At 48.2% G+C, this 27,588-nt stretch overlaps 9 protein-coding genes across 9 annotated transcripts; 4 read left to right on the top strand and 5 right to left on the bottom strand.

Annotated features, from left to right (window-relative positions):
* Positions 1 to 6,821: 6,821 nt before the first annotated feature.
* On the top strand, positions 6,822 to 7,611 carry F5J12DRAFT_717786 (uncharacterized protein; the record flags this gene model as incomplete). Its single annotated transcript, XM_051741086.1, has 4 exons — positions 6,822 to 6,889; positions 6,951 to 7,098; positions 7,155 to 7,300; positions 7,353 to 7,611. Coding segments are annotated over 4 exons (621 nt in total), but the record flags the coding sequence as incomplete, so codon positions are not given.
* Positions 7,612 to 8,065: 454 nt separating this feature from the next.
* On the top strand, positions 8,066 to 13,202 carry F5J12DRAFT_904658 (uncharacterized protein; the record flags this gene model as incomplete). Its single annotated transcript, XM_051748557.1, has 12 exons — positions 8,066 to 8,311; positions 8,517 to 8,927; positions 8,979 to 9,183; positions 9,234 to 9,314; positions 9,396 to 9,592; positions 9,638 to 9,813; positions 9,860 to 9,956; positions 10,007 to 10,045; positions 10,115 to 10,463; positions 10,586 to 10,653; positions 10,743 to 10,931; positions 12,768 to 13,202. The coding sequence occupies 12 exons, from the start codon at positions 8,066 to 8,068 to the stop codon at positions 13,200 to 13,202; spliced, it is 2,493 nt and encodes an 830-aa protein (XP_051601670.1).
* Positions 13,203 to 14,174: 972 nt separating this feature from the next.
* F5J12DRAFT_818248 (uncharacterized protein) lies at positions 14,175 to 16,069 on the bottom strand. Its single transcript, XM_051745179.1, has 4 exons — positions 15,550 to 16,069; positions 15,389 to 15,502; positions 15,174 to 15,335; positions 14,175 to 15,123 (listed from the first exon to the last, which is right to left on the bottom strand). The coding sequence occupies exons 1-4, from the start codon at positions 16,060 to 16,062 to the stop codon at positions 14,407 to 14,409; spliced, it is 1,506 nt and encodes a 501-aa protein (XP_051601671.1). The 5' UTR covers positions 16,063 to 16,069; the 3' UTR covers positions 14,175 to 14,406.
* Positions 16,070 to 16,168: 99 nt separating this feature from the next.
* F5J12DRAFT_818252 (uncharacterized protein) lies at positions 16,169 to 18,475 on the top strand. The gene is made up of 3 exons (XM_051745180.1): positions 16,169 to 17,232; positions 17,287 to 17,702; positions 17,759 to 18,475. Exons 1-3 carry the CDS (start codon positions 16,220 to 16,222, stop codon positions 18,169 to 18,171), a joined length of 1,842 nt encoding a protein of 613 aa, XP_051601672.1. The 5' UTR covers positions 16,169 to 16,219; the 3' UTR covers positions 18,172 to 18,475.
* A 40-nt stretch (positions 18,476 to 18,515) lies between these two features.
* On the bottom strand, positions 18,516 to 19,669 carry F5J12DRAFT_766222 (uncharacterized protein). The gene is made up of 7 exons (XM_051742186.1): positions 19,637 to 19,669; positions 19,495 to 19,579; positions 19,360 to 19,434; positions 19,197 to 19,294; positions 19,026 to 19,145; positions 18,720 to 18,962; positions 18,516 to 18,672 (listed from the first exon to the last, which is right to left on the bottom strand). The coding sequence occupies exons 1-7, from the start codon at positions 19,637 to 19,639 to the stop codon at positions 18,655 to 18,657; spliced, it is 642 nt and encodes a 213-aa protein (XP_051601673.1). The 5' UTR covers positions 19,640 to 19,669; the 3' UTR covers positions 18,516 to 18,654.
* Positions 19,670 to 20,009: 340 nt separating this feature from the next.
* F5J12DRAFT_536558 (uncharacterized protein) lies at positions 20,010 to 21,195 on the bottom strand. The gene is made up of 4 exons (XM_051739931.1): positions 20,954 to 21,195; positions 20,767 to 20,896; positions 20,521 to 20,706; positions 20,010 to 20,468 (listed from the first exon to the last, which is right to left on the bottom strand). The coding sequence occupies exons 1-4, from the start codon at positions 21,058 to 21,060 to the stop codon at positions 20,070 to 20,072; spliced, it is 822 nt and encodes a 273-aa protein (XP_051601674.1). The 5' UTR covers positions 21,061 to 21,195; the 3' UTR covers positions 20,010 to 20,069.
* Positions 21,196 to 21,330: 135 nt separating this feature from the next.
* On the bottom strand, positions 21,331 to 24,192 carry F5J12DRAFT_718310 (glycosyltransferase family 8 protein; the record flags this gene model as incomplete). Its single annotated transcript, XM_051741108.1, has 4 exons — positions 21,331 to 22,394; positions 22,470 to 23,371; positions 23,422 to 23,770; positions 23,937 to 24,192. The coding sequence occupies 4 exons, from the start codon at positions 24,190 to 24,192 to the stop codon at positions 21,331 to 21,333; spliced, it is 2,571 nt and encodes an 856-aa protein (XP_051601675.1).
* A 328-nt stretch (positions 24,193 to 24,520) lies between these two features.
* Positions 24,521 to 25,586, top strand: F5J12DRAFT_904660 (DNA-binding protein; the record flags this gene model as incomplete). Its single annotated transcript, XM_051748558.1, has 8 exons — positions 24,521 to 24,545; positions 24,601 to 24,627; positions 24,679 to 24,842; positions 24,889 to 25,004; positions 25,058 to 25,161; positions 25,229 to 25,296; positions 25,348 to 25,452; positions 25,500 to 25,586. 8 exons carry the CDS (start codon positions 24,521 to 24,523, stop codon positions 25,584 to 25,586), a joined length of 696 nt encoding a protein of 231 aa, XP_051601676.1.
* Positions 25,587 to 25,694: 108 nt separating this feature from the next.
* Positions 25,695 to 27,478, bottom strand: F5J12DRAFT_904661 (uncharacterized protein; the record flags this gene model as incomplete). Its single annotated transcript, XM_051748559.1, has 9 exons — positions 25,695 to 25,754; positions 25,804 to 25,956; positions 26,008 to 26,310; positions 26,364 to 26,519; positions 26,552 to 26,773; positions 26,821 to 26,908; positions 26,954 to 27,008; positions 27,055 to 27,190; positions 27,242 to 27,478. The coding sequence occupies 9 exons, from the start codon at positions 27,476 to 27,478 to the stop codon at positions 25,695 to 25,697; spliced, it is 1,410 nt and encodes a 469-aa protein (XP_051601677.1).
* Positions 27,479 to 27,588: the final 110 nt, after the last annotated feature.

Below are 27,588 nucleotides of genomic sequence, written 5' to 3' on the forward strand. Positions count from 1 at the left end.
CACCGCTGACATTGCATGCAAACCTACCATGACCATGAGTCCTCCGGACACCCAGGACAGAAAGCGATGTTTGCTAAAATGAGAAAGGAGGTCTGGTGGGAAGGTATGGGGAAAGACATCAAAGCCTACATTGTGGGATGCCCTGTCTGTCAAACGACTAAGGTGGTGACTCATCCACCCAGGCCTCCGGTTACCCTGCATCAAGCCCCAAAGGTTGCATTCCCATTTCAACAAATATCAATGGATCTTGTTACAGATCTCCCGGTCTCAGGAGAAGCTGCCTACGACTCAATTCTCACGATTGTCGATCAGGGCCTCACTAAAGCCACCCTGTTTGTTCCGTGTCATAAAACTATTGACTCTGCCAGACTTGCCCAGCTGTTCCATCAGTTCATTTATTCCTGATATGGAATACCAGAGTCGGTAATCTCAGATCATGGACCCCAGTTTGCGTCATCGTTTACCAAGGAGCTCTACAAGGCTATAGGGGTCAAGACCAAGCTTTCATCTGGCTACCACCTGCAGACTAATGGTGAGAGTGAACATGTTAATCAGGAAGTGGAAGGGTACCTTCGACTCTATTGCTCTGAGTTCCCCAACTCGTGGTCCGCTAAACTTCCCTCCGCCGAGTTCGCTCACAATGCCAGAGTACATTCTGTCCATCAAATGACTCCCTTTTCCCTTCTCCTTGGTTACAATCCTTCCCCCTACCCAGAGGTCCGGCTTACCCCAGTACCTTCCGTCGATGAAAGGCTGGAACGACTTGCATCAAGCCACGATGTCACAATTCTTGCTCACAAAAAAGCACAAGATCAGATGCATTCGTGCTCAAAAGGGTCTTATGTTGTGCCCAAGGTTGGTGACCAGGTTCTCCTGGATACAAGCCACCTGCGCATCAAGAACCAGTGTGACAAGATTGTGCCCTGAAGGCTCAGACCTTTCAGGGTGACTCAGGTGGTATTGCCTGTCGCATTCCAATTGGACCTTCTGCCCACTTGGAAGGTTCATCCTGTGTTCCATGCTTCCCGGATCTATCTGTTCATCGAAAATGAAACATATGGAACTGCGCCCGCAGCTCCTATACCCAAGTTGGTCGACGATGAAATTGAATGGGAGGTCAAGTCAATTCTGAATCACAAGATTGATGGTCGCAGAGGGAAATGGCGTTATCTGGTCAAATGGAAAGGGTTCCCCCATTTGTCAAATACTTGGGAACCCGAAGAATATATAAAAGGTCATGCATTGGAAGCCCTCGACCAGTACAAACTTGCCCAACATCTCAGAACCTAATGGACTCTCCCCACTCTGTTAACACCGAAAACAACTATGCCAACATCCCCTTTGCCACAGAATCCATTTATGACCCCAACAATGATGGGGTCGTCCCCCCTGTCACTGTCTATGCCCCAACCTCACCTCCAACGTCCCCCGCCGGCTTTTATGTCTCCGGGTACTCCTCCCCCGTCTCTCAACCCCATCTGTTATTGCCCCCTGTCACCAGGGCTCGAGGACCACGTCCACTCCAGAGGTATTCTGTCCAGCGTGTCCTGGTCCCAAAGGTCAGAGTCCCCCCCCCGTGAGGACAGTAGCCACAAGGGAAAGGGTAAGGCACGATCTGGCGATGACCCCAATAGTCCAACAGCCCCTTCTGGTAGCACCAATGCTGCTGAATCTACCAACTTATGCACCCCCTTCACCTCCTACTCTGACAGCACTCAACGTGCAGCCCTTGACCTCCTCATGACTGCAGCCACTGCCTGGCTTGACCAGCAATGATTACCAATCTCAGCAAGTGATTACTTGGACATTGTTAGGGCACTTGACATCTTCAACGATGGGGACAACATTAATGGGTGCTCACCAGAACAGGTTGAGTATTTTGGGTTGTTGTCTCAAATCTACAGAGCGTCAGACGTGATCAACGGACTCGTCTCGAAGATCCATGTTCAGAAATTGAACAGAACCACCCCATTGTCCGAAGTAATCATGGTCAACATGCTGGAGAAGGCCTCCTCGGATCTTACTGAAGCTGTGACCAGTGGAGCCTATCATCAATTACGACAACAACAGATAGGAGAGTTCTTGGCACCACCTGCTTCTCGAATCCTTGATTGGATTGTCCCGAAACAAGAGGAACCATCGGTTTCCAGGATCAAGTTAAAAGAAGACCTAACGGATCAGGAGAAGGAGAAGCATTGGCATGCAGTGGAGTTAGGGTTCATTGACTCCAGAGAGCTTTTTAAAGAGGTTGGTGCTTGGTTGGGAACTGGAACTCATAACTCCTCTTGGGAGGTGTTGTTGCAGGATGTGTCGTGGGCCGGAATGCACAAAAACTACCATAACACGGTCCACTCTGCTGACCCTATCCCTCCAGCTCCCTTCATCCCTGTCCCTTCTGATCAACTTCAGTTTTACCTCAGAGGACAGTCCCCTGTTCCACCCGACCATGTCCTCTATCAACATGCCTGCTACCAGTGTCATTACTTGGGACATTGGTCGTGCCGTAATGGACATGGATCCCGCTATACTCTGGCCCTCGAAGAACCACCAACTCCATCGCCGCTTGGACGTGTTCCCATGTCTATACTACTTGCTGACCCCTATCCACTCGCCCGCCCAATGCAATTTCTGGCCCATCCTCAAGGGTCTGAGGACCTTAGAGGGGGGGTGATGTTGCATTCCTGTCAGGGGTCCTTCCTTTTTCAGCTTCTGGTGGTCATGTGTGTCACATGCCTCGTCACATCTCTAATAACCATCGCCATCCTAGGGGCTCGAATGCTCTGGGGAACGCTTGGGTCTCCAGCTGTCAAGGTATTTCCAATACCTGTCGAGACCATGTTGCTACTGTGATCCGGTATTCCACTGCCCTCTCTGATGGATGACTTGTTCACTTCTTGTTCCGATGGTTCGTCTCTGACTCGTTCATATTGCTTACTTGTTGTACTATAGCTCCAGTGTCTGGCTGTTCACTGTGTGTTGATCGCACAGCTGGTATAGCCTTTGTTTCCTTGTCTATCCCCATCATTGACACTGTATGACTCTTTTATATTTCATTGATGAACTTGTTGATTACTGCGGATACACATCTGTCGTGACTGGTATGGTGCTCGTACTTAGGGGTATATAATCCTACGTACTTCGTCCTGTATCTGCAGTTTTTCAATAGCTTGCAACTGAGCTTCATCCCTTCGCTTTGTCCTTGCTCTTTCTCCATGCGAACAACCTTAGGGACTCACCAGCAGACAGAACCTCTGTCGGACCATCATGATAACTCAGCCATAGGGGTTATGACAAGTTCAGCCCATAGACTCCCACCTCGCACGCTTCGTGCCTATTCCATTTGAAGAAGTCACCGCGCCCGGGCATAACAACAGCAACAGGTACTTGACCTGTTTCTTCCTTTCCCAAACCTCCTTTTGGAGGTTCAGTCACCTGTCCCTCGTACCAAGGGACTACCTGTTTTATGTAAGCTTCAGATTCAGAAGTTGGAACATACCCATCATCCCAGCAAGAGATCCAACCGGTTTCCAAGTTCATATGTGGTTTAAACTCTTTTAAGAAAGGCATCCCAAGCAGGATGTGCTCCTTTCCAACCAGAGGTCCAATGTGTAACATTTAACTCGTATCACTCGGTTTTTGATGATCATCTTCAGGGTTACCTTTCGGGTGACCCACTCCACATCTTTTCCGGTGAATGAGGTTGTCTTGAACTTGCTTTTGACATGGTAGGTCGTAATTCCAAGCTTCTGGACAATTTGTTCCAATATCAAGGAGACTTCAGCTCCTGAGTCGATACAGGCGATTACTCCTGCACTGTAGTCCAGCAAATATACTCTTCCAATCAGCAAACAGGATCGCATGGCAGATTCATCATCTATAGAAGTACATTTAGCAGACAACACAGCTGCAGGACTGACTGAGGCAGGAAATTTGTCAGTCCTTTCTAAAAATCCTTTAACCCAAACTGCTTTCGCTCCTCCATGGTTGCTTTGTGATCACCAATATAGGCGATCCTACTCCCATTGTCCTTAAGGACCACGCAGATTTGCAGTAGTGGTTTGCTCTTGGATTTGCAGTCATGCTTGTAGTGACCTTCAGCTCCACAATTGAAGCACTTAATTTCTGAACCAGAACATCTTACATTCTGCTTGCGTTTGTCAACATCCATCGCATCAGGATCTCAGGAACCTCCGCAGTAATGAATGAACTTTCTTTCATACCAAGATTCCTTCCCTTCTAGGATATGCTTCGTTGCGATTGCGGTTCAAGCTTCTCCCATGCATTGTATCCACTCAATGACCATGGTAGGGGTGCATCTGGAATTGAGAACCCAATCACAGTATTCTTTGTTTAATCCTTTTCTGAAGAAGATCCCTGCTTCATGCGACTCTTCTTTAAGTTGAGCCTTGTTAACAAGCCCTGTAAACTCAGCAATATATGCTTCAAGTTCTCATTTGCCTTGTGAGATGTCAGAAAGGTGGAGTATTGCCAATGCAGTTTGATCACCAGATTCAAAAGTAGCTTTAAGACATTCAACAAATCATTGGAATGAGTCAGTGTAGTAGATGGTTCTGTCAAGAAGCTTGTTTTCATTTTGATAGTTTTCAGTGAATGAAACAGCAGTGCCTTTCATCATGTATGTGAGGGCAAACGAAATCTTGAGCAATTCCATGTTGTACACATGCTTGTTCAGGTTCAAGTATCCTTCGACCTGCATGATCCAGGTCTGAAGCCCATTGTGGCTTCCATCGTATTCTCCAGGATGCCCGACATTGAACTCCCTTCCTCCATTGGGTAGGCAGCAATCATATGCATCGTCAGGATTGGCTGGGGCCTTACCCTTACTGGTCCTTGCCAAGGGGACCTCTGGGGGAATTACCTTTCCGAAGTTCCTGGCATACCATTCACGTAGTGCCAAGTCCATAGGCATTCCTGTTGGAAATGGGTCACTATTACCAGCAAGCATTGCCTTGCAAATTTCTTCTGCCATAGCGAGTCTTTGATCTTCCAACCTCTGTCTCAGCTCCTCTTCAGAAATGGTCCTTGTAGGCATTTCAGGAGCTGATTCTCCATGACCGAGTGTCATGGACATATTGGGTGACTTGCATGCTTCTTGTTCTTCTTTGAGGACTGATCCAAGAGAAGTATCGGACTTCTGATCGTCTTCTTCTTCTGAACTAAGCACGACTTCTGAATCCCTAAACCGAGATAGATAAGATAAGCAGGGGTTTGTAGCGGTAACTGAGGGGCCTAGTCTTCCTAAAGGAATGGGTGGTAGAGGAGGATTCCTTCCAAACCCAAGAGGTTTATTGCAAGGAGGAACTGGCAGTCTCGATCTCTGTGGGTTAGACACTTTAACGAATAGTGACAACGAAGGCTGAGGGAGGATTTATTTCTCAAAAGAAACCTGTCAGCATAGTATTTATTTGTGACATTGTGTGAGTGACTTTACACGTAGGGAGACATGAGCACAGGCTCTAGGGAGGCGATCTATTAAAGCCTAGTGGCTGCCTGTAGAGTGGTGGATTTGATTAAGGGTTGTGGGGTGCTTCTCAATTTTTGTTACCATTTTGTTTAACGGGTTGAGGAGCAGGAAAGGCAGGTTAGTCTTTACACTGAGGGAGACCAACAAGCCTTCAGAGAGCAGAAAGTTGGTTTGTTGAAGTTCAGAAACCAGGGATGAGTAGACTTTCACAAAGAGGTCGATGAGTCCCGAAAGCTGTGTAGAGTTTTTCAATTTTGTTATGCCCGAGCACGGTGACTTCTTCAAATGGAATAGGCACGAAGCATGCGAGGTGGGAGTCTACAGGCTGAACTTGTCGTAACCCCTATGGCTGAGTTATTACAGTGATCCAACAGAGGTTCTGTCTGCTGGTGAGTCCCTAAGGTTGTTTGCACAGAGAGAGAGATCAGAGATCAGAGTAAAGGGATGAAGCTCAGTTGCAAGCTATTGAAAAACTGCAGATACAGGATGAAGTACATAGGATTATATACTCCTAAGTACAAGTACCGTACCAGTCATGACCGACACATTGCAATGCGTATCCACAGCAGTCAACAAGACAATCAGTCAAATAAATAGGAGTCATACAGTGTCAAAGATTGGGGTAGGGAAGCAACGAAGGCTATACTGGCTGGCGCAATCAGTGTGCAGCGAGGAGCCTGACACTGGAACTATAGTACAACATATGAGCAACATAAACAAGTCAGAGAAGAACCAAAAGAAGGGAAATTAACAAGTCGTCCATCAGAGGGGGCAGTGGAATACTGGATCACAATGGCAATGCAGTCTCGACAGGTATTGGAAATACCTTGACAGCTGGAGATCCGAACGTTCCCTGGAGCATTCAAGCCCCTAGGATGGCAATGGTTATTAGGGATGCGATGAGGCATGTGATGCACGTGACCGAGAGAAGCCAAAAAAAGAAGGACCCCTGCTGGAAGCATAACAGGATCTGATTCCACAGACTGGCACCTTCATTTACTCAGGGAAAGACTCTTTCCAGCCAGCATAACAAAGCCCAGAACTGCTTTCACCTTTGATGTCCTCAATCACTTTCTTATTGATGCTTTGGAGTGCAAGACCTTGGCTATGAGTTTCTATCAGAAGCTGAAGAGGTTCACCAATAATGCTTTTCCTGACAGGGTACCAGTTGAGTGCTATTCCCCATTGAGTGGCTTGCATTAATACTTTCCTCTCCATTCAGGACCAGTACCGAGAGCTGATGTGGGTGTCCTGACTGTGGAGGGATTTGAAACATAGGAAATGGTTTGGGTTTGGTCATGATTCTGAGCAAGATCCTGGGCAGGGAGGACTTGCACTCTTTTGCCCTGCTTGCCCACAACCAGGTATTAATTTACCTCCAGATTGGAGAACTTGCTGCAGCAGGTAAGGGGCTTTAATCCATAGGCATTCCATTTCTAACCCCCTTCAGTGACACTGTGATGAGGCAATATGTGATGGATGGCAACTTCACTGCACAGCATATGAAAATGAACAAGCCAGAGCTGGATGTGTCATTATCAGATGGAAAAGGCTACATGGTTTCTGAGGCACCCTATCAGACTCATCTCCAGCAGTCTTTGGATAACAAGGAGGTAAGTAATTGGAGGCTTGAAGGCCCAGGAATATAAAAGACCTGCCATACTGTTAGAGATCCACCTGCAGCAATCACAGGGCAATCAATGCTGCCAATATCAACAAGTCCAATCTCCAGTCCACTGGCATTGGTGCAACAGCCTGTGCAAGACATGGTTGCTTTGTTCCCCATTCTGTGGTGGATTTTCAAAAAGGGGAAAGGTGAGTTGGCTTGTCAGGCAGAATGGATGCATTGGAGCTCACTTTGGGCCAGGTATATGAACACTGACTACTCCATCTGCAATGCTCTTGATTACCATTCCCAAAGCATCCAAAAGGCCCTTGTCATTTATGATGTAGGGTGCCAATGGAGTATCAACTTCCAGAGTCGGGTAAAGTCCAGCTGCTCTCTTACTCTTCCACCTGGTCTCCAAATCATTCCTGCCCTTTGGTTTTGGTTTCAGCTTCACAGGCCTTGCTTTGACAGCATCTTGCATTGCCTGCTCTACCTCCATGGTCACCTCCATCTCTGAGATCTGGGTGCAGCCCTGTTGAACTGCAGTGGTGCAGGCATTACTCAAGTCCTTTGCACACAAGTCATCAGCTTTCTTCTGGCTTGAAGTACATCATTTAACCTGCATGTCAAGAACTATTTGTCCTGGGTGTAGATTAGCCTTTTCTCTTCACAGACAATGACTTCTAGAAGAATCATCAGCCAACATAGTACCTGTGATGCAAGGAGAGAGATGGAGACAGAGCAAGGTGAGTTTAAACTTCGCTTCTTTATGCAAAAAAGATCTCACAAACAATGTACCTAGTTTTCTGTACAAAGTCCCGCTTACCTCAAGCTAATTCACCCACACTGTCCTAATGTGTTTCCTTACATTGAAAATGCCTGCATGACTGACATTTAATGTGCTAGGACACCCTTGTGCCAAACTGGGGTGCAACCATTGGTTTAGAAATCTCTCAGGTCTTACTCAACACATGTGCATGCATCATCCTAGTTTAGGCTGCATTCCCCCAAGTTTCACCATCAGCACAGGGTCACCTGACCATTTGGGACAAGACTACAATGGAACAGACCATGACACAGACATGTTCCCTCCAGCAACTGAGTATGACATTCCAACTCCCAGCCATCAAGAACTCAGTGATGTCGATGGCAATGGTGATGACTCTGACTCATCAGGCCAGGAATGTGAGAGTCTAGGGTTGGAGTTCATTGGTCCTGTGGGTAGGACTTATCACCATTTTCATCCAGGTCTAAACAGTAATTTGTGTATACACTACAATAACTACTTCAACTAATACCTCATCCATAGCATGAAAATGCGATGCCAGCAGTCAATATCCATTGGATGATGCACCACCACCACTGTCTGCAGAGAGGTCTTCTGATGACTGGTCCCCTTTCTGAAACTGGCTGGAATTTAAGCTTGTGGATTTTCTCTTTAGGCAGGCTGAAATGCCTGCCAAAAAAATCAACATGCTGCTTGAAATCTGGGCCACATCATTACTTGCCTTACATGGGGAACTGCTATTTGCTAACCAGAATGACCTTTATCACATCATCAACAGCACATCTGTCAGCAAGGTCAAGTGGGAGAGTTTTGTGGTGCAGTACACCAACAATGGACAAGATGGACAAGACAGCAATACAGCTCCTTGGATGCTCAACAGTTATGATGTATGGTATCAAGATCCACATAAAGTCATCCACAATGTCCTTGCTCATGCTGACTTAATAGGTCAAATCAACTACATACCATACTGGGAGTATAATTCTACAAACAATCAAAGGCACTGGGAGGATTTCATGTCAGGAGCCTGGGAGTGGAACAAGGCAGTAAGTCATGCCCACTGCAGCTTGAAATTGATGCTAACTTCACACTCCTAGGACAGAATCATTAGTGAGGATCCAACAACAGCTGGGGTGACACTAATTCCCATCATTCTCAGTAATGACAACACAACGGTATCAGTAGCAACTGGCCAGACCAACTATTACCCCTTGTATCTCTCCATCAGAAATGTTTGCAACACTGTTCATCATGCTCACTGTAGTGTGGTAGTCCTCATTGGGTTCCTGGCAATGCCAAAGAGTAAGATCCCATGTTCTATGAGTTTGTATCACTGCTAACATACCATTTAGCCACTAGAGAACATGCCAGATCCTCTGCTTTCCAAAATTTCAAAAGGCAGCTTTTCCACTCCTTGATAACACACATTCTTTGTTTGCTTTGACCCACCATGAGTGTCCCAGAAATAATATTATGTGGAAACAAATACTATCAGTGCATCATATATGCACTAGTGGCTTATATAGCTGACTACAAGGAACAAGTTCTGTTGTCTTGTATCATACAGAATTGGTGCCTGAAGTGCCTTGCACACTGGGAGAGTCTGGATGATGATGTGCTCTGTCATCATCGTGAGCATGCTGACACTGTGATTGAAGAATTTGACTTTCATAAACTGTGGGACACATATGGGATTGTTGGTGACATAGTGGTAAGTGTAACCCCATGTTTTCTTTCATTTTCTAATCAAAGACAGCTGTTTACAAACAATTTTCCATGTGCAGACATCTATGGCATGCTTTCACCAGATATCCTCCACCAGCTTATCAAAGGTGGGTTCAAGGACCACCTGGTGGATTGGGTCAAGCACTACCTGATCCACATTCATGGAAAGACACAGGCAGAAAAAGTCTTGGATGAGATTGACCAGCAGTACATGACTTCAACTAATATTCATATCTACTTCATGGTCTTTCAGGATCGCAGCTGTTGCCCCATATACTGGGCTGTGGCATTTCCCTCAAGGTCAACACTTCAAACAGTGGACCAGTGACAATTCCAAGGGCCTTATGAAGGTGCACTCATCCATATTTCCTTTGTGTGATTATTGACCAGTCCTTCACAGGTTTACATTGCAGCAATTGAAGGTTATGTTCCACAATATGTCATCTTCACTTTTCAAGCCTTTCTGGAATTTTGTTACCTCATTTGTCAGAACATTATCACTCAATAGACATTTGTTGAAATTGACAATGCACTCAGGTGCTTCCACCTTTATTGTGAAGTCTTCTGGAATGCTGGGGTAGTTGATACCTTCTCACTGTGCTGGCAACATGCTATGAAGCATTACTACCACCTTATCTGTCAGTTTGGTGCACCTAATGGCCTCTGCTCTTCAATTACAGAGTCCAAACATATTAAAGCCATCAAATGGCCTTATTGGCACACTAACTGCTTTCAAGCTCTCAGATGGATGCTTTTGATCAACCAGAGGCTCAACAAGCTCATCACTGCACACACTGACTTTAAAGAACATGGTATGTTAAATGAACCATTGCTATCACATGCACTCAGGGCTCTAGGTATGAGTATTAATCCTATGATTCACCCCTTTCTGACAGGTGTTCAGGTCAATGTTCCAACAATGCTGATGATCCATGCAACCAAGTTGGGGAAAGCCATGACATGGCTGACAAAATTGAAGAACAAGCAGGGAGTTATGAGGAGGAACTGGGCAATGCCATTGATGCTCCCAGGTTGGTCAAGGCCCATGTATCATTGGCTCATACTCATCATATGTCTCAACCTTCCACTCTGTACATACTTGGATGCTAACTAGTTTAAATATCTTAGAACATAAGTGCACAAGGACCATAGGCACCCTAGCAGCTGAGCTCTGCCTGCCACAGCTTCCCAACATTCTGTGCCACTTCCTCTACTTGCAACTCTTTCCCACTGATGATCTGGATGACATCCCCCTCAACAAGTGCCCACCCTATGATGGTAGCATGTGTGTCTACAACTCTGCATGTTCCACTTTTTTGTACCAAGTGATCTATGTGGCCTCTATGGCATGTGCTGTCACACACCAAAGGTGTTTGGTGAGGTGGACATGGATACAGCTGATGAATGGAGATGAAGACCATAGCCCTCATGTGAAGAAGGACAGCCAGAAATGTCAGCAGTCATCCCTTGCACAAGAACAAGTCATCAGTGCCAAAGAAAAAGAAATGGAGCAAGTTAAGCACTGGTTAAAATTCTTAAGCACCTGTGTATGGCATTCCAGTTTTTGACATATCTCTGCTGTCTCTGCAGATACCAAGACCATTCCCACACTCGCTTGTAGTGCTCAGCCATGCAATCCTACCTTCCAAAATTGGAAAGGATTTGTGCACTCCACACATTTCTACAGCACTCCCTCCAAAAGATGCTCATTTTGCTAATTCTTCTGATATGGCCACCTCCATGTCAATCATTTCACTTGTCCCCTTTGCTAGGGACCATGGCTACATATATCTACCAGGAGTTCCTACCAGCTTCCATCCTGAAGCATCCTGGTACATCCCACCCTTGTCTGCACCCTCTCAGCCCATCCAGCTTGGACAGCATGTTCTTTTTGTCAGTATGACCTCTAGGAGGACATTCTTTGGTCACCTCAGGTCTGTCATTCACTTGGAAAGGTCTTATGTGGTCATTTCAGTCTCTCCAGTCCAAGAAGCATATGGATCCTTCCTCCCTGCTCCCTGCAGTGTCTTCATACCAGTCTTGTCTGTCATTCTTCCAAGATTGCAACAGCTGCAATATAATCTACTGTTCTCCACTCTCCCTGATTGCATCCATGATGAGTATGATGCACATCTTGCCTCCTTGTTGCAAGATACAGCAGAAGAGACTCCCCCTTCATCCTCTCTTCCAACAGAGCCTCATTCATGAAGTTTTTATTTGCTTCACTGAGAGGATGGTTTGGGGGGGAAAGTTGCAATCCCCTATGCTCCTGTCACCCCACAGACCCCCAAAGCTTGACCCCTGTTGACATCTGACTCACCCTGTCCACTTTTGGATGTACTATATCAGCATCAGATCAGTGCTGCCTCTCTGTCACCCCACCTTGGCCTAGAAGTGATCTCTTTGAGATGTGACATGCACAGCCTCCCCCTAATGCAATTCCAGTGCACCTTCCCAGTTCCTGACATTACTTGACTCATACTTTGATGTTTTGACTGTCTTTGACTCACCTATTGCCAATACTTACCAATCTTTTGACCTTGCTTACTGATCCTTCACCTTTTGGCTTGCTAATCCTTACCAATGCTTACCAATGCTTTCCAAGATGATTACCCATCACTTACATTCATCAGTTACCAATCACTTACCAAGTGTTTGCACCTTGTTTTCCATGGGCAACACCCCTGTACTGTATATAAATCACTGTACTTAGATAGCAAAAAAAGAAGAAGACATCAGAGAGCCCCTCTTGCTTGCATTTTATCATCACTCAGTAATTCATTCAGCAGCTTCAATAGTTGAGACTTTATTAAGGGTCTAACTATCATCTACTTCACTTATCCTTGTCTATCATCAATATACCTTGCTCCAAGTCCTCCCTGAGCTCAGTGCAGCTCAGAGCATCAAATTAAGTCATCATCCATCCTTCTGTAGGCTGACAGCAGTCTACCCTATCACTTTCTATTGCATTCTTGCTCCCTCTTTGTCAGGAGCACCCCCATCCCTCAGCACTTGTCTTTGAGTGTTGTAGCTCACAAAAACCCTCCCAAAGAACAGGTTCTACCATCTAGGTACTGCATAGGCACACCACCACTCACTCTTTTTGTCTTTTGTGTTGGTTTTGGTTGGTTTTCACCACTGAACCACACTTTGACTCACAGCACCATGAGTACATTCATTCCTGCCCCATGTGGAGGAACAAAGGACCCTGCTTTGACTGTGTCTTTGTTGTAACTGATCCAGAGGCAGAGGGTATGTGTGGACTGGACATTGCCTGTGTTCTGTGCTTTTTTTTGTTCAAGTATCAAGGCACTTTGTATCCATGTGCTGTCATACATTGGTTCAACTGCATGGGAGATGGCCCAGATGTAGCTACAGGGATGTGGATCATCTGCCCAAGTTACAATGCATGCAATGTCCCACACATCACCATCATTCACATCAATGCAATATATCATGTGACCCATCTCATCCCCATTTATGCTGCCTACAACATCAACACCAGAGACATCAAGCCTCATGACTCCTACAATACATTCAATTCCTTCTATGTGAACAAATTCACTGACCATCATGCATTTGAAATTGCATTCTAGCTTGCCATGGTATGCTCGATGCATACTCAAGAACCACCCAAATCAATTGGCCATATTTACCATGTAACATTTGCTATCCAATTCCTGACCATGAGTTGAAGCAGGATCATCTATCAAGTTGACTGGTGGTGGCCTCTACTAATTAGTATCCCAGACTCTGCACTGGACACATACTCACATGCCATCTGAATCAACCTGTACATCTCTGAGGTGTGTCATGTCATTTCATAGTGACTACAGTTGCTAAAGAATGCCCAAGCAACTGGTGGTCAGCTTCCTGCTGCCCCTGGTCTGCAAGACATTCACCTGAATGCCTATGCTAACCCATCTACACTTCCACCCAGCTTGAGTGGCCCTCCACTCCTCCCTCAGTCAACTTCCACCTGCCCCTTACTTAGGTCTGACTCTAGAGGTCCAGGAAATAATGATAGCCTTCATTTGCCCCTGCCTCCTGTGCCTGTTAGCCATGCCTTTCCTCCATTCAGGGGTCCTCCCCCTCCTGTTTCCATCAATGAATCACAGCATCCCACCTCTCACACCCCACTTGCCCCCATCACTGTGACTTCTCTGGCCCTTCCCAGGATAGTGTTGGTTGTGGCCCTGCCAGTCACCCATGTCTCTTGCTGCACCACCCTGTCCCACAACAGCAGCTCTTGACAGAAGAACTGTGATCTTCCACCAACCAGGATCTAGCACAGCATTTGGAGTACTTCAACTGCCCACTACATGTCCCTTCAGGATCCACATCACCTGCTCCCCATCCCACTTGCCCTCACTCTCCTGTTTCCACCTTCCTGGCCTACCCTCCATGTCACGTCTCGGTTCAACGAAAACTCAAACACAATCCAGCAGCCAACAATAACATATCAAAAGCAAACCTACTATAAAATACAGATATTCACACCAGTTCTATGCCGAACGACCTTTAACCTTTACAGAGCAAACATTGCAAGTTAATTATATATTACAGTACTGAGAAGACACTTCCTAGGAAGACTGGAATGATTGTTGTAATGACGTGAAATTGCTGCAGAAGGTAAGTCCCTAGGTATGACATAATATAGCCCACAAACCACGTAGATATAACAATAACGATAACTATGCATGCAATACAAATGGAGTCCACGAGGGTTTAGTAGGGCAAGAAACGCTGCCTGGGTGAAAACTTTTTCACCTGGTGTGAAAGAGTAGAAAATAGTGATGTTCAAACAGTTAACGCAGGCAGAAAGCCCCAAGGTGGTGTAGCGTATTTCGAAAGACCTCGCCGCCCGATTGGAAATACCCAAGGAAGACTACCATTCGTTTGGAGTACGTGTCTCGGAGTAGTATTTGTGGACAAGGTCGGAATTGAGTGTGGGGTGACCTGAGGCACTCTTGAAGAAGCGACGTCACATTCGGCCATGGACAGCCGTTCACATACGAATGAAGTTGCGCCAAGGAATGAATCTTCTGAGATAACTTTCCGTTTTTTGTGCGGCGACTCGGGAAAGTCAGAGACAACCGAGGGAGCCAATAGATTAGGTAATTGATGGGAATTGAAGGCTCGCAGACGAGTAGACCGAGAAGCGCTGGTACGTGGGACGATAAGTGGAGGTAAGGGTGGTAACGATACATCCCCTCTTCGAATAAGAGCAGGAAGCGGCGCAGGTGTTGGCACAACAGTAACGGATGAAGTAGCAGCAGGTGAATAACACAAGCCAGCCTGGTGCTTTTTACCCCGCCCACCTGTGCGGTCCCGGACTGACAACTGAGAAAACTTTTCCACCAGACCTTCCATATCAATGAAAGATTGCCTGGGGTTCACCAAAGAAGGGCGACGAGGCCACCAACTCGGGTTAAATTCGATTTCAGCCTGTGTCGAACAGCTAATCACAGGACATTGGTCGCGCGGTTGATCAAGTGGATCGGACTGCTTCGCCTCCTTACAACAATCAGTTCAAAATGAAGATAATCGTAGAAGACCACACGTACCTTGTCACTGCAATTTTCGTCGACGGTCGCCTCGCCAGGTTTGGTTACCCAATTATCCATACGGACTGCAGGGCTGTTGGGAGATAGGGCGGTGCCTTCGGACATTGTTCTTTTGCGGAGAACCTTGCCCACTTTCCGATATCGGCTTCTTCGATTTTGAAACTGAAGGATAATCAGACACGTTCCCTACGCACGCCTGCCAGAACGACGCTTACCCACACATGAATTTGCTGATAGCTCATACCAGACTTCCTGGCTAAGAAAGCCTTATCTGCATGAGTCGGGAAGGGATTCTCGTCGAAAAAGTGCTCCAGAAGGGGCACATAATCCTGAGATGGGTTCAGACCGAGCTCATGGTACAAATTGTGACACTCACATGGTTAAATATTCGATTGAACGGTCTCTTGTGGTCAGGAAGTCGCCGCCTGCGAAACATATCAACACCTTCGCGCGCCCAGTCCTGCAGGGCTTTTGTGTACATTCCGAGAAACAGAGGAGTGAGTTGGTCGTCAAATGTGTCGATGTCATCAGTGGGTAGCCGAGAAAGATCTTGTCGGAGACGGGAGATCAAAGCTGTGAAACGCGTCCTGAACTTTTTCGCGCGGTCGAGATAGATCGTGTGCATTTCTTGGGCAAGATGTTGAGGAGCACCAGCCTCCAATAGACGCGCGAAAATTGGAGGAGGCTTTGCAACGCGTATAGGTTCTAGCAGCACATTCGGGTTGCGATTGGCTGTGACAGGTAATGTATCAAGACTGCTTTTCGTGCAGACTAGTATTCGCTTCGACATGGAGCCGAGAGAGGCAAGAAGTTCCTCGGGACTTTGAGGCGTAGACATGGTGGTTTCACCCGAGCTCACAGTACTCGTCTGGTAGCTTGACAAAGGCATACCGCAGGTTTAAGTATGGTTTATAACAAAGTTACAAATCCGGTGTGTGGTGACATTTTGACATCTTTGGTTCCGATTTTCAAGGTCCGCATTGTCCTTTCGCAAGCTCATATCGCCACACCATTCACTCAAGTCCCGTTTCACACTAACATCTACCATGGACAGCGATCTACTTTCGCGACTCGACCACGCTGAGGGCGGTCTGCTGTCGTCGGTTCTTGCAGGAGAATGCTCTTTAGCTTCGTGGGAGGCGCAATGGTCGGCCTTAGTGGCAGATTTGACTGAAGCCTCGAGTTCAGGAGCTAGTACGGTCACTGTAGCCATCGGTGATGCTGTTGTTTCTAAGGTCGCTACCATCGCAAGGTGTTTCTTGGATGTTGAGCGTAAAGATGAGGTCCTTTCGTCGAAGTTGCAGGCCGATATCGACGAGATATTATCCTCTACGCAATGTCTTCACTTGTCATCTTCCACTCTCACCCTCGCCACGTCCACCAGCAAAGCGGATTCCGCACTACCGAAAAATTCCTATGTCGACACGAACACTGCATCCCCTGCATTTATTGGTCCTGCGTACCGCTGGCTACTTCAGCATATCCATAATCCCTACCCACCTCACGATGTAAAACAATCCCTCGCTCTGGCTTCCGGCTGTTCCCTGAATTCGGTTAACTCTTGGTTCACCAACGCTAGGAAACGGATGGGGTGGACATCAATTTGTCGAGAACGTTTTCACGGTTGTCGCGCGGATGCGGTTGACGCAGCATTCCGGGTTATGGTCCAAGATGACCCTGACCGTCCAGTTGGAGACGAGCTCACCAGAGCTTTCATGGAAATGAAGGTCGCAGCAGAGGAACTCTATCCCTCTACGCTCACCAAGAGTAAACACGAAGACTTTGGAATCGTTCGCGAATCGCCCTCTGACAAGACGTACGAAGGATCCCGAATGAACAGGCACATGCATAGTAGCGCTGAGAGTGTAAACGAAGGCGGCTTATACGTTGACGTTCGCTCACTGACATCGTCTCCAATGCCATCCTTAACTGAGGGCGATAGCAGCGAGGATGAAGAAGAAGTAGGACCACCTCCCGTGGCTGGCAAGAAGCGACGTGTGATGTGTGAAAACCAAATGGACATGTCCTTACGAGGCGATAGACCTAGGAAACGTTTACGGTATCTTCCTGCATTTGGTTCATCATATGTAGTGCTGATGACCAGTTCGTTTAGTTCCAGGGAACACCCCGTCATTTCACCGCCAATGCCTCTTCATGTTACTTCTAAGGACCCCAATGACGCTTCTTACTCGTTGCGTGATGTGAAAGCGCCGAAACGACAGGATATGAACTACTGCGCGGATACCACTCGCAAGCGATGGCTATCTGAAGTTGATGTTCAGGGTCTTCCTAAGGACTTCCTTGGGCCGAGCACTGGACCCCGAATCCACGCTGTTTCCGACCCATTACCAAGGGCAACGTCGGAGACGTCCGATATCGATGAATGGTTTAACGCCCACTTTACGAACCTGTTTGAATTCCCTCCTCCCGTCTCTACTGAACTAGACCGGTCCCTTCCTTGGGAAGTGGAACTGTACCAAAATTATTACATTCCTACGCAAGGCGACAATAGCCTGCAAATACCTGATAGTAAGTTTTCTTTTATCTTAGCTGATAATTGAAGTCATCTTATGACCGCGACCTAGACTCGTCGTCATCGGCTATAGGGATGTCTGATACGTTATCCGACTTTCAGGTTGGTGGTGTCACACATGAAAGTGATCTACCGTCACTGGTCGACAGCCATCTGTTGGACCTGTCCAACCATGAGGACATGCCTCTACCTTCCAATTCTCCGAGCATTTCCTGTTCCCCAGACTCGTCGATCCCAACCTTGTCACCTGTCATTGACTGGGCCCACCTGTTCAGTTCGAACGTTGATACCACCCTACCCGACCCTCAGCTAGGCGACTCTGCGATAGCTCACCTTGTGTCTAACACTCCCTTCCCGGATGACGATATTTTTGGTTCGACTTCGATGTTGTTGGCCAACGAACAATTCCTATTCGAAAGGAGCACTTACCTCCCTCGAACCAGCAAAGTTGGGGCAACGGCATGACACGTTTTCATATAAGTGGAAGTGTTTGTAAGTGAAATCCGGAGCGTTCTGGAAGGTATTTTAACCCTCTCCTCTAGGCTGGCGCCGGTTTACTCGTTCGATATCATTATTGCTATGTATTATTTGCGCGGCTCTTACTCCTAGTGTCAAGTGTTTTTACATTGCTACATTGTATAATAATACCCCTGAACCGAATGCTTGTAATCCGAAACAATGCGACGCTAAATATCTTATTGTCAGCGAATATCCTCGGGATCACACACTAGAAATACTGTTGTGTGCTTGTTCTCTCACACAGTGAAGCTGTCCACCTTTCGAGTATCTCTTCTTTCAATTGGCCTGGATAATTTTAATGATTCTGTTCGCAGAATTTCGTCCTGATTCCTTATCACCAGTTGCATACATTTCTAATATCACAAGGTAATTTCGAACTTGATGGCGAACATATACGTATGATTATATCAACGAGGCGCAGCGCTGTTTTCACATAAATTTGCTTGCCTGCTAGCCGTCAGTGACCTGCAGAGTACAACACTCAAACGACTTACAACACCCATTAAGCTTCCTAGTCCACCGCTGTTTCCACCGCCAACAGTACCACCGCTGAATTTGGATTGAACAAGGAGCTTCATGACAGTCATTGCTGCGCCGTTGACCGCGTCTTGCTTGCTACCAGAGCTCGCACCCCCACTACTATCAAAAAGCTTGCTTGCTTCACCCATCGCTAAGCTGATCAACTGGCTCTGGCTGCCTCCACCACTCCCTCCGCCGGAAGTGAATGATTTAAGTGCCTATCATCACGTCAGTACGAGCGTCTTTCAAGGCCCCGACAAGTGGCGGTGGACTTATCCTACCTGCAAAGCAGCCGCGCTGCCCATCGAGCTAGCACTCATATTGCTAGCGGACCCTTGATTGTAGGCCCTATCGTGGGCTTCCTGAACCCTCTCCTCGTCTACGGGCTCCTCGTGTTCGTCCTGGGTACAACGATGAAAACAGTGGTTAACAAGAAGAATTCGGCGACATACTCGGCGCCCCCTGACATGGTTCAACGCAGATGAGAACATGCCGGAGTCGTCAGAGCCACTGTGGCTACTAGCATGCCGGACGACTTCGTCGTCGTCGACTAGATCGAAATTGATGTGGTGATTATGACGATCAAGTGATGTGCGGACAGTGGGCGGAACCTACATTCGGGTCTATCGCTCTCAGCTCTACGGTGGTGAGGACTGTTGTATTCCTCGCCGCCCGTTCTACGGAAGTCGGCTACATCATTGTCTCTGTCACGATCTGCGCGATCTCGTAAAGACAGTGTAGAACACTAACACTGAGGCCTAGATTGGGATTGGGATTGAGATTGGGATTCCGAGTACGTCTGGTAACCTTGCTTCGCGAGATTGATGAATGTATCCTGGAATCGGTAACGTCAATGAGTCGTTTAAGAATTTAGAATTCCGTAAGTGCTCACCATGATGAAAGGCGATGGTAGTATCAGAGGACGGGGTAACCTCGATTCGTGACATCTACCCAGTTATTATACTTATCTAGTCGCACAGCATTATGTCGAAGGCAGTTATATTCCCCTACAAAGAGGGACTCCATTTCACATGCCATGACGTCTCGGCTGATCCTGAAGTTCCATCAGACTTGCAATTCGGAGTCAGACACCTGCTAACGGCTTCTGGCGAACTCCTTGTGACACACCTGCCTAGAACGTGTTTGGCGTTTCTTTTCCATATCACCCAAACCAGACGGAAGACCTCTCGAGTGGGGTCAAAATAGGGTTGTTGATCATCGATAGTAAGTTATCTCTTTCCTGTGTATGGACATAGCTACGGGGGTATCTTGCACTCAGATCCCAGCAACATACTTCAATTATCAATACCTAAACTCGTTCAGCCCTAGGGTTTTGACTCATTCACATTTGTCGTAGTTACTGGTAGTCCAGAATCGCCGGGGAATGCACCAGGTACCCCCTGTGCTGTGTCGGAACGTAGGTTCGTTCTTGGACGCTCAGACGTCTCAACGGGCGGAGCCGCCACACCCGATGTAATCGACTCTGTGCCCACGCCCAGATACGTTTGTGCAACCTCTCGCACTCTGTCGATGTGTGGCTGGACCGTTGCTTGTGCGCTAGCTAGATACTGTTGGCTTGCCCCTACTGCAGAAGACGCCTTTTCTTGCAGTGATGTGAGAGCATCGCCGGTCCCCCAGCTCGGAGAGGTAGGTCCTGGCGCAGAAATCCCCGTCGAAGATCCCATTGAACGTGGCTTCTCTTCCGAAGTTCCATGTAGGGCATTCTGCAGGTGTTCAGTTGCCACCCGCATCGCACGCCAGGGGGAGCGGACTAACCTTGGCAGAATCGACGATGTTGCTCGCCGTGGTCTTGGCCTGGTCAGCATATTGGCTACCAACATTCTTGGCTGTCCCGATATCCTGCTGTCCTTGTGCAACAGCAGCATTCGTCTTATGCTCGACTTCGCGCTGTAAGACATCAACACCAGAAACAGGGTCGCCAGTGACCTCGGGGCCCATTCCCTATAGACAAACAACAATTCACCCATACCCTATTTCGGCAAATGTGATGCAATTACTTACCTGTGCGGCTTGGGCAGCTTTTTCGGCAGCTTCCCTTGCCTGAATTACGTTCCCCCTTACTTCATGTGCGACCGCAGGGTTCGGTGCCATTGCCTGGGCTCCTGCAGCGGTGGTCTCGCGCTCTGCGCACCTAGAGAAAACAATCGTAAGCAATTGGATGAGGCAAGTGTTGGTGGGGTCAGCTCACTCGCTTCCCTCGACACCATGTACAGGTTCTTCAGTTCTTGTACGATCAGTCATGGTTGTAAGTGTATCACAATTCAGCGTTCTATGTTTCCGTTCCCCCCAGTACATGTTTATATATGTATGCACCCGGGGGGACCGACGTCATCTGTCCTTGCTCCGCACCTTGGCTGTCGACGTCATGGGCTTATGGTTGTTTGGGATGTATCGCTTTTTTGGGAAAACAGTACTACTATTTGCTGGTTTCCTCATATATAACTGGTGGAAGGAGCGTACAAGTAGAACATGAAGAGACAAGATAAATGCTTGCCGCCGAAGCAAGTGTGGGCGGTAACGTTACCAAAAGTAGTAGGATCTACACATAGATCGAGAATTCACCCACTACTCGCCGTGTTGGACACCCGAAAGCCTGGATATGGCCGCTTCAGATGCCCGCTTGACTGCTTCAACATCACGAGCAAATTCCCAAATGCGGGACCCCTTTCGGGTTGGGGTAACAGGTCGTGCTCTGTGAGGCAACGGAGAAGTGAATACATCGCTAACGTGCAATCTGGGTGAAGCTGAGAGGCCACCCGTTCTGTGTTTGCTGATGGGGGGCAAGCGGGTAGGTGTGTCTAATGGTGTTGAACTTGGGATTGGACCAGCGTCGCCTGGGGTCGCAGAGACGCCCTGCGATATCATGATCCGGGACGATGCAAAGGGCCGGTGTACGTTAGGTTCGGGAACGTCTTCCACCAGGAGAGAGGAGAACATATTAGACCCAGTAGCAAGGAAGCCAGGTCGCTGGGAGCTATTGCTCACCTCGCGAGACCGTGACGTCATCCTCAAGGGGTCCACTGCAACTCGTACGCCCGCCCTAGGATAAGTCTGCACTCCGATAGATCGATACCACACGCCTCCAACATTATGCATTACCATACACTCTCCCGGCAGTTGCTCCTCATTTGCTGACTCCGCATCACATTCATCCTCAACGTCTCCATCTTGGCTCTCTGCTTCCAATAGTTGGTGGGACTTCAACCTTGAAGTTGGAACCGAGGATTTAGATCCAGGACGAGCTTTAAGAGGAAATTTCCGACTATGAGGCATATAGTCCCATGCATTCTCTTTATAAAAGATATCCCCCAAAGGGGACGGTTTGGCAGACTGAGGAATAACTCCTCTGTTCGGAGTGTATTGGGTGGCAGTGGTGGCAGAAAGGTGGAGGGGAGAAAGGGTATTGGAGAGCGGGGCCTTGTCTTCAGGGAAAACCCGTCTAGGAGCAAATTCTCGCTCCTCCCACGCGAAGACACGCTTTACCTTGGTCGGATCAGGAGCTGGTGATCTCTCTTCGCTTATGTCATTGCAATACGAGCCTTGACGAAGTAAGAGGTGTTGTTTGTCAGCTGCAGCGGGTTCTTCTAGTGGTTCAGTGCGACTGGGTGCAATTTTGGATTGCACAACGCCTAGATTGCTTGCTGACGCGTCACCAGCAACAGGAAACATAACTGGTAGCGGGGTCAGACTGCCGGAACCAGCACGGTAATGACCCCAGAAATTAGAGAAGTAGGTGGTCGTTTGAGGAGCCGATGGAGTCAGATTATTGGGAGATAGGACAGCTGGATTCCACTGCAAGGGGGGAGATGATAAAGGAGTGGGTAACATTCCAACCTGTGGTTGCGGCGAATCAGCAGCAATGACGGAAGGTTGGCGAGAAGAAGCAGGGTCGTAGTGAAGGGGAGTGGGTGGAAGGGACAATAGTCGCACATGAGGGGCGGCCGGGAGCTCGTTTGGACCAGGTGTAGGTAAGCACGTCATTTCAGAAGACAAGGCAGAGAGTAACGCAACCTGACGAGCAGGAGTTGCTGGCTCATCCTCGGGTGGGAAAAATCCAGTGAGAGCTTCCGTTCCGACTGAGTCAGACGAAGAGACTGTGAGTGACGTTTGTACCGGTTGCTCATGTTCAACCCGCGTCAGAGGGCGCATCAGATGAAAGCGCCCTTCAAGAGGCATAATCCTATACTCTCCCTCGTCGTTGGTTCGACCGTATGAACAGGCGCTTAGTGATCCCATGCCCCCGACTGCCACGCGGCGGAGCTCCTCGAGACCAAGAATGAGCCCCGTCGATTCTCCAACCTGGGAACTTTCATTGCTCTGTTGATTCCATATAGAAGTATACCGAGGTATATCTAAAGCCTGGTTAGGCAGCTCACACCGCGAACGACAGTGGGAGTCGTATACGTTAAACCAGCGATCTACAAGAGAGCCATAGTCGTATGCGCGTGGCGGTGGATACGCCGAAGATTGCTGTTCTTTCATGTTGGTGGATGTTTGCGCAGAGGAGCCAGGAGCACGAAACGGAATAGCATGCCAGGGCTTGTTTGGACCGATGAAGTGGATGGCTGATATCTGAGAACCAAACCGTTCATAAGCGGGGGCGTAGCTAGAGCGACCGTGTCAGGATATCATAAAATAGCGAGGCAAGTGACTGACGTATAAGAAGCTGTTGGAGTCGTATTGTACGTAAAACGGAGTCTATGCCAGTCATCACCCCTCCATTCGTTGAGGATGCCTTGATCACCACCGTCCCAACTACCTCGAGTATTAAGGAGATCGTAGACTTGGTTGAACTTGTCCTCGCCAGGAGAAAGAACCATTACACCGGAGTTGAATATATCGGGCCAACCAACATCAGGGGCCGCGGCGAACTCGTGCTCTATTTTGAAGAGATGAGACAAGGGGCGGACCGGAAGAACGTCTGCGTCGAGGAATGTGACTTTGGAGTACTGCGTAAGGCGCAATACGTGTAACTTGGTGAGAACTGTATCCAAATCAGGGCGACCTGTGAGAGGAAAACGTCAGTCTAGAACACTCGAGCTAGGAAACAGGAAAGGATGGAGGAAATGGTGCGTTAAGATGCGACGTGGCCCGGGCGAATGTCACAGATGTATTCAACGGCCGCGGCGAAAGATAAACACGTGGATATGATATGGAAGGGACGCACTCACCAAGTAAATCAAGCTTTTGGTCGTCAGGGTTGGTAAGGACTTCGACGCCAATGACCACGTCAAAAACTTTTCTGAGGAGCTTGGGTGTGCTGACATCGACGGTCTCCGGAGTTACGATACAGACGATGTCGTATTGTAGCTGTTGATCAGGTGGGAGGTTCCGGTGTGCGTCCTTCAAAGCATAAGCGAGGGTGAGTGCACCCGGCAGATATGAATCTGAGGTGAGAAGGGTCACAAAAGCGTACTGTGGAGACATTCGTGAAGGGTTGTTGACGAAGAGCAAGATGAATAAATTAGAACGGCTGGTCACGAAGAGGAGCTGCTCCACGGGCGCAAAGCCGACATGGCCATATTTGGTTCCTGGTTACGGGCGAACTCGTAGAGCTCGTTTCTAACACTTCTGCCAAGGAACAGACCGCTTGTTTGATCGACGTCGTGTCGACTCCCGTCGACGTTAAACTGCGCGTCTCAAACATGCCCCCAAATCAGCATTGCACGGGTGGCTTCGAGTTGAAACTGATTTTATCACGTGATCAGGCATATCGCGGAGGAAACGGAGTTCAGGGGTTTAATGGTCTCATACCATGACAGACACCTTGACCTTCAATCGTGCGTGCATCATTCGATCTTGTTCTGTAAACAAGCTATTGAGACTAGGGTGCAGAAACTCTGAAGGCGATTGCAGAATTCAGTGAGTGGTTCATGGAGCTCCCTGTCTTCCTGTTGCTGAAATTGTCTTCAGTCGAGGTAGCTATACACACCATCCTATATGTTCGCCAGATATATCCCCCAGACCTATTCGTGAGACGGAAAAAATACGACACGCCCGTTTACCAGTCCCGACACCCTGCCTTGAATGAGTATATATCAGGCGCTGTCAAAGCTGTTGCAGACGAGCTTGTTCTGGTATGCCCACACCACTCCCGTGGAAACAGATCCTGCCATGTTTTAGGGGAACGTGGACAAAGTCGTGGTCGTTATGAAGGACAGGGATCATGTCGCTGTAGAACGCTTTATTTTCTCCGTGAAGAACATGATCCAAGTTGAATCATACGATAAAGACACCAGGTAAGGTGCTCCACTGTCTACGCCATTGGTGCCAGATTCCTGAAATCCTGTAGCGTCCAGGATGCAATGACACCTGCCACGCTTAGCCAATACTTCCGGTCATTCCTCATCAAACTAACAATGATCGAATCCCAGCTGGGATTACTCGAGCACCATGGTCAGATTCTTCTTCCTTTACCGTTTGCTACCCCGACGGTGTCTTTAATGTGCCTTCGCACTTTTAGAAGATTATTCGTTTGCCATAGTAATGGAACTTAACGACGAGAAGGTTCCATCTGTGAGTCGGGACAAGGTCTGTTGCTCGTCCATCGTATTGTGGTCCAGTCGCAAACTCAGAATCCAGAATCCTCCGCCTTGGGTTCTCGCGGACCAGCAGCACACCACATCAGGGGCATCAGAGGATTCCCAGCTCCACCTGTTGCGCGCAGTCGATACTGGAATTATCAGTGTAGGCCAACTCACCTTGACTTAACACTCATTCTCACGGCCACCTAGCTTTCTTTGGCGGTGCAAGAATCAGGGGAGAAATTTCAGAAAGTTGTGTCCTCTGATCCAAAAGGAAAGGGAAAGGAGATAACTTAGTGGAGAGCGAATGTGCTACCCGCAGAAACTGGAATTTACAGTCCTAGCAATACACGACCTGTACGATTGCCGTACTACAAACTTGCGCCCAGCAAGTCGCAGTCGGGGCTAAATATCCACCCGTATACGCTGAATGATGGGTATGATTCGGTCCCATTCCTCCATAGCCTGCCGACGTTATCTAGTTTTGTTGAGTCCAAAGTCGCTGATGACTTACCGATTGGTAGAACTCGATCTCTCCGTCCGCAAGATTACTGAGCATTTCCTTCATTTCAGCTTCTTTTGTATTCTGGAAAATCCTCTGTTCCCGCAACGTCTCATCGCTGAAAGCATCAGACGTCTCATGCGCCGTGGTGACTGCATCTTGGAGCTACGCGCAAATTGTCAAATTGAAACCCACAAGTCGGAGAGCCATCCTTACTTCTTTGATCTTGATGTCCAGCTTGCGCATCTTTTCTACCCGGCTGCGGTCATCGTCTGCTCCTCTGATCGCATCAACTTTGTCTTTCAGATACGCGCTAAGTCCAAGACCGCTGCTCCCCGCATGCCCTGATATGATAGCGGATAAACGGTCGCGCTCGAGGGTAACGCCTGATAGGTAATCTGACAACTCCTCAAAGTCAAGCTGCTTCTGATCACGAAGCTTCAGTACGGCACGATTTGCATGGGAGTAGATAAGGAGAGAGTGCAGGTGAACAAGAAATGGATCGGTCGACGTTTGGGTCTGTAAAATTCCGAGGGGTCACTAAGGGAGTTATTTATGACCGAGCGACCGACCTTATGGCGCAGCAGGGCTGAGAACTCGAGCAACGTATTTGAAAAGTGATTCAAGGGATCCGTGATTCCCGACTCCAAGAAACCCAGACCCTGAGCGGCAACGGCAAGATCGTGGTAGTCAGTCATGAGATCTTCATGAAGTGCAAAATGACCAGTCTCGTTCAGCGTTGAGTCCCACGTCATGGCACCGGCTTACCGTTCGTTCTCCCGCGGATACGGTTCCAGAGTCGCTCAGAGAGGACCAGACCCTCTTCGAACTTATCGACGCTTTCACGCATCTCCAAGAAACGCTCGTCTGGTTTACGGACACGTGCGAAAGCGTTCAAGAGCGTGTCCGATATGTTGTCAAGGAGTCCTGGTGTTGGTTCAGGTCCAGGGGGGTGTGCGAGGTGTTGGTGCATGTAGACATGCTCGAGGACAACGTGAGTGACAAACCAACAACTAAGCTACGCCTTACCCATTCCGTGGACTCCAAAAAGGCACGCAAGAGCGTGCTGCGTTGCAGCGTAGGGTGCCGAGCTATGCGCTCCAAGAACCGGTGGAGTCTGCGGAAGTCAGGGAGCGCACCATGGCAGTGAATATATGCCTACTCTAGTCTGCGACGTTCCATAAACTCAGGGCTGAACCTATCGCCAGTTATATATTCTGAGGAAGGATTAGCCTGTGTTGGGGTGATTTACATAGGCCGCACCCAACCGATGCTTGTCGGGGAGCGCAGGTACCACACATGCTGGGAAGTCTTTGACAAGGTGGTCTCTGAGAAATACAAAGTCCTGGAACCGTCGACGAGCCGAGGGACTCTGAGACGAGAATATGGGAAGGTTGGTCTAGCCACATGGATCAGCGCGGCAACAGGACAATGAGGTCATAGGACGTGCCTTTGCCACAACCAGATATGAAACGTATGCGTCCTTGGTCTCTGCTAATTCCTTGACAGGGTCCTTAACGATAGTGATAAGATATCCCTCCCACTTTGGGTCGTGAGGACTGTGCGGCTCTTCAGCTCCCGCCGTGCTCTGTCTGAACCCGGGTCCTGCTTGTTTCACAGCATAGTCAACATCATACGGCGCTGAGGCTGATTCCCATGTTACGCTGTCGAAGACGTCCTCGTCCATGACTGGTCGGCTTGTCGTAAGCTATGTAGTTGCAGTCGGACCCGGGGCTAATTTAAACTAGCATTCCCGTTTGTGTGACGTGTGTGACCACGTGACACAAACGTCGCAGA

The sequence above is a fragment of the Pisolithus orientalis genome, assembly GCF_024613125.1.
Source record: "Pisolithus orientalis strain OTSU chromosome Unknown F5J12scaffold_8, whole genome shotgun sequence".
NCBI lineage: Eukaryota > Fungi > Basidiomycota > Agaricomycetes > Boletales > Pisolithaceae > Pisolithus > Pisolithus orientalis.

Excerpts from the sequence above, each read along its gene's own strand:
- F5J12DRAFT_818248 (XM_051745179.1), bottom strand. The coding sequence starts at position 16,062 with ATGCCTTTGTCAAGCTACCAGACGAGTACTGTGAGCTCGGGTGAAACC. Across the intron at positions 15,503-15,549 it reads TCAATCGAATATTTAACCAT|GATTATGTGCCCCTTCTGGA; the intron begins GTGAGTGTCACA and ends AACCCATCTCAG. Across the intron at positions 15,336-15,388 it reads ATCAGCAAATTCATGTGTGG|TTTCAAAATCGAAGAAGCCG; the intron begins GTAAGCGTCGTT and ends ATTATCCTTCAG.
- F5J12DRAFT_818252 (XM_051745180.1), top strand. The coding sequence starts at position 16,220 with ATGGACAGCGATCTACTTTCGCGACTCGACCACGCTGAGGGCGGTCTG. Across the intron at positions 17,233-17,286 it reads AGACCTAGGAAACGTTTACG|TTCCAGGGAACACCCCGTCA; the intron begins GTATCTTCCTGC and ends CAGTTCGTTTAG. Across the intron at positions 17,703-17,758 it reads TAGCCTGCAAATACCTGATA|ACTCGTCGTCATCGGCTATA; the intron begins GTAAGTTTTCTT and ends ACCGCGACCTAG.
- F5J12DRAFT_766222 (XM_051742186.1), bottom strand. Across the intron at positions 19,146-19,196 it reads ACCATGTCAGGGGGCGCCGA|GACGAACACGAGGAGCCCGT; the intron begins GTATGTCGCCGA and ends CGTTGTACCCAG. Across the intron at positions 18,963-19,025 it reads GCAGCGCGGCTGCTTTGCAG|GCACTTAAATCATTCACTTC; the intron begins GTAGGATAAGTC and ends ACGTGATGATAG.
- F5J12DRAFT_536558 (XM_051739931.1), bottom strand. The coding sequence starts at position 21,060 with ATGTACTGGGGGGAACGGAAACATAGAACGCTGAATTGTGATACACTT. Across the intron at positions 20,897-20,953 it reads CATGGTGTCGAGGGAAGCGA|GTGCGCAGAGCGCGAGACCA; the intron begins GTGAGCTGACCC and ends TGTTTTCTCTAG. Across the intron at positions 20,469-20,520 it reads ACATCGTCGATTCTGCCAAG|AATGCCCTACATGGAACTTC; the intron begins GTTAGTCCGCTC and ends GAACACCTGCAG.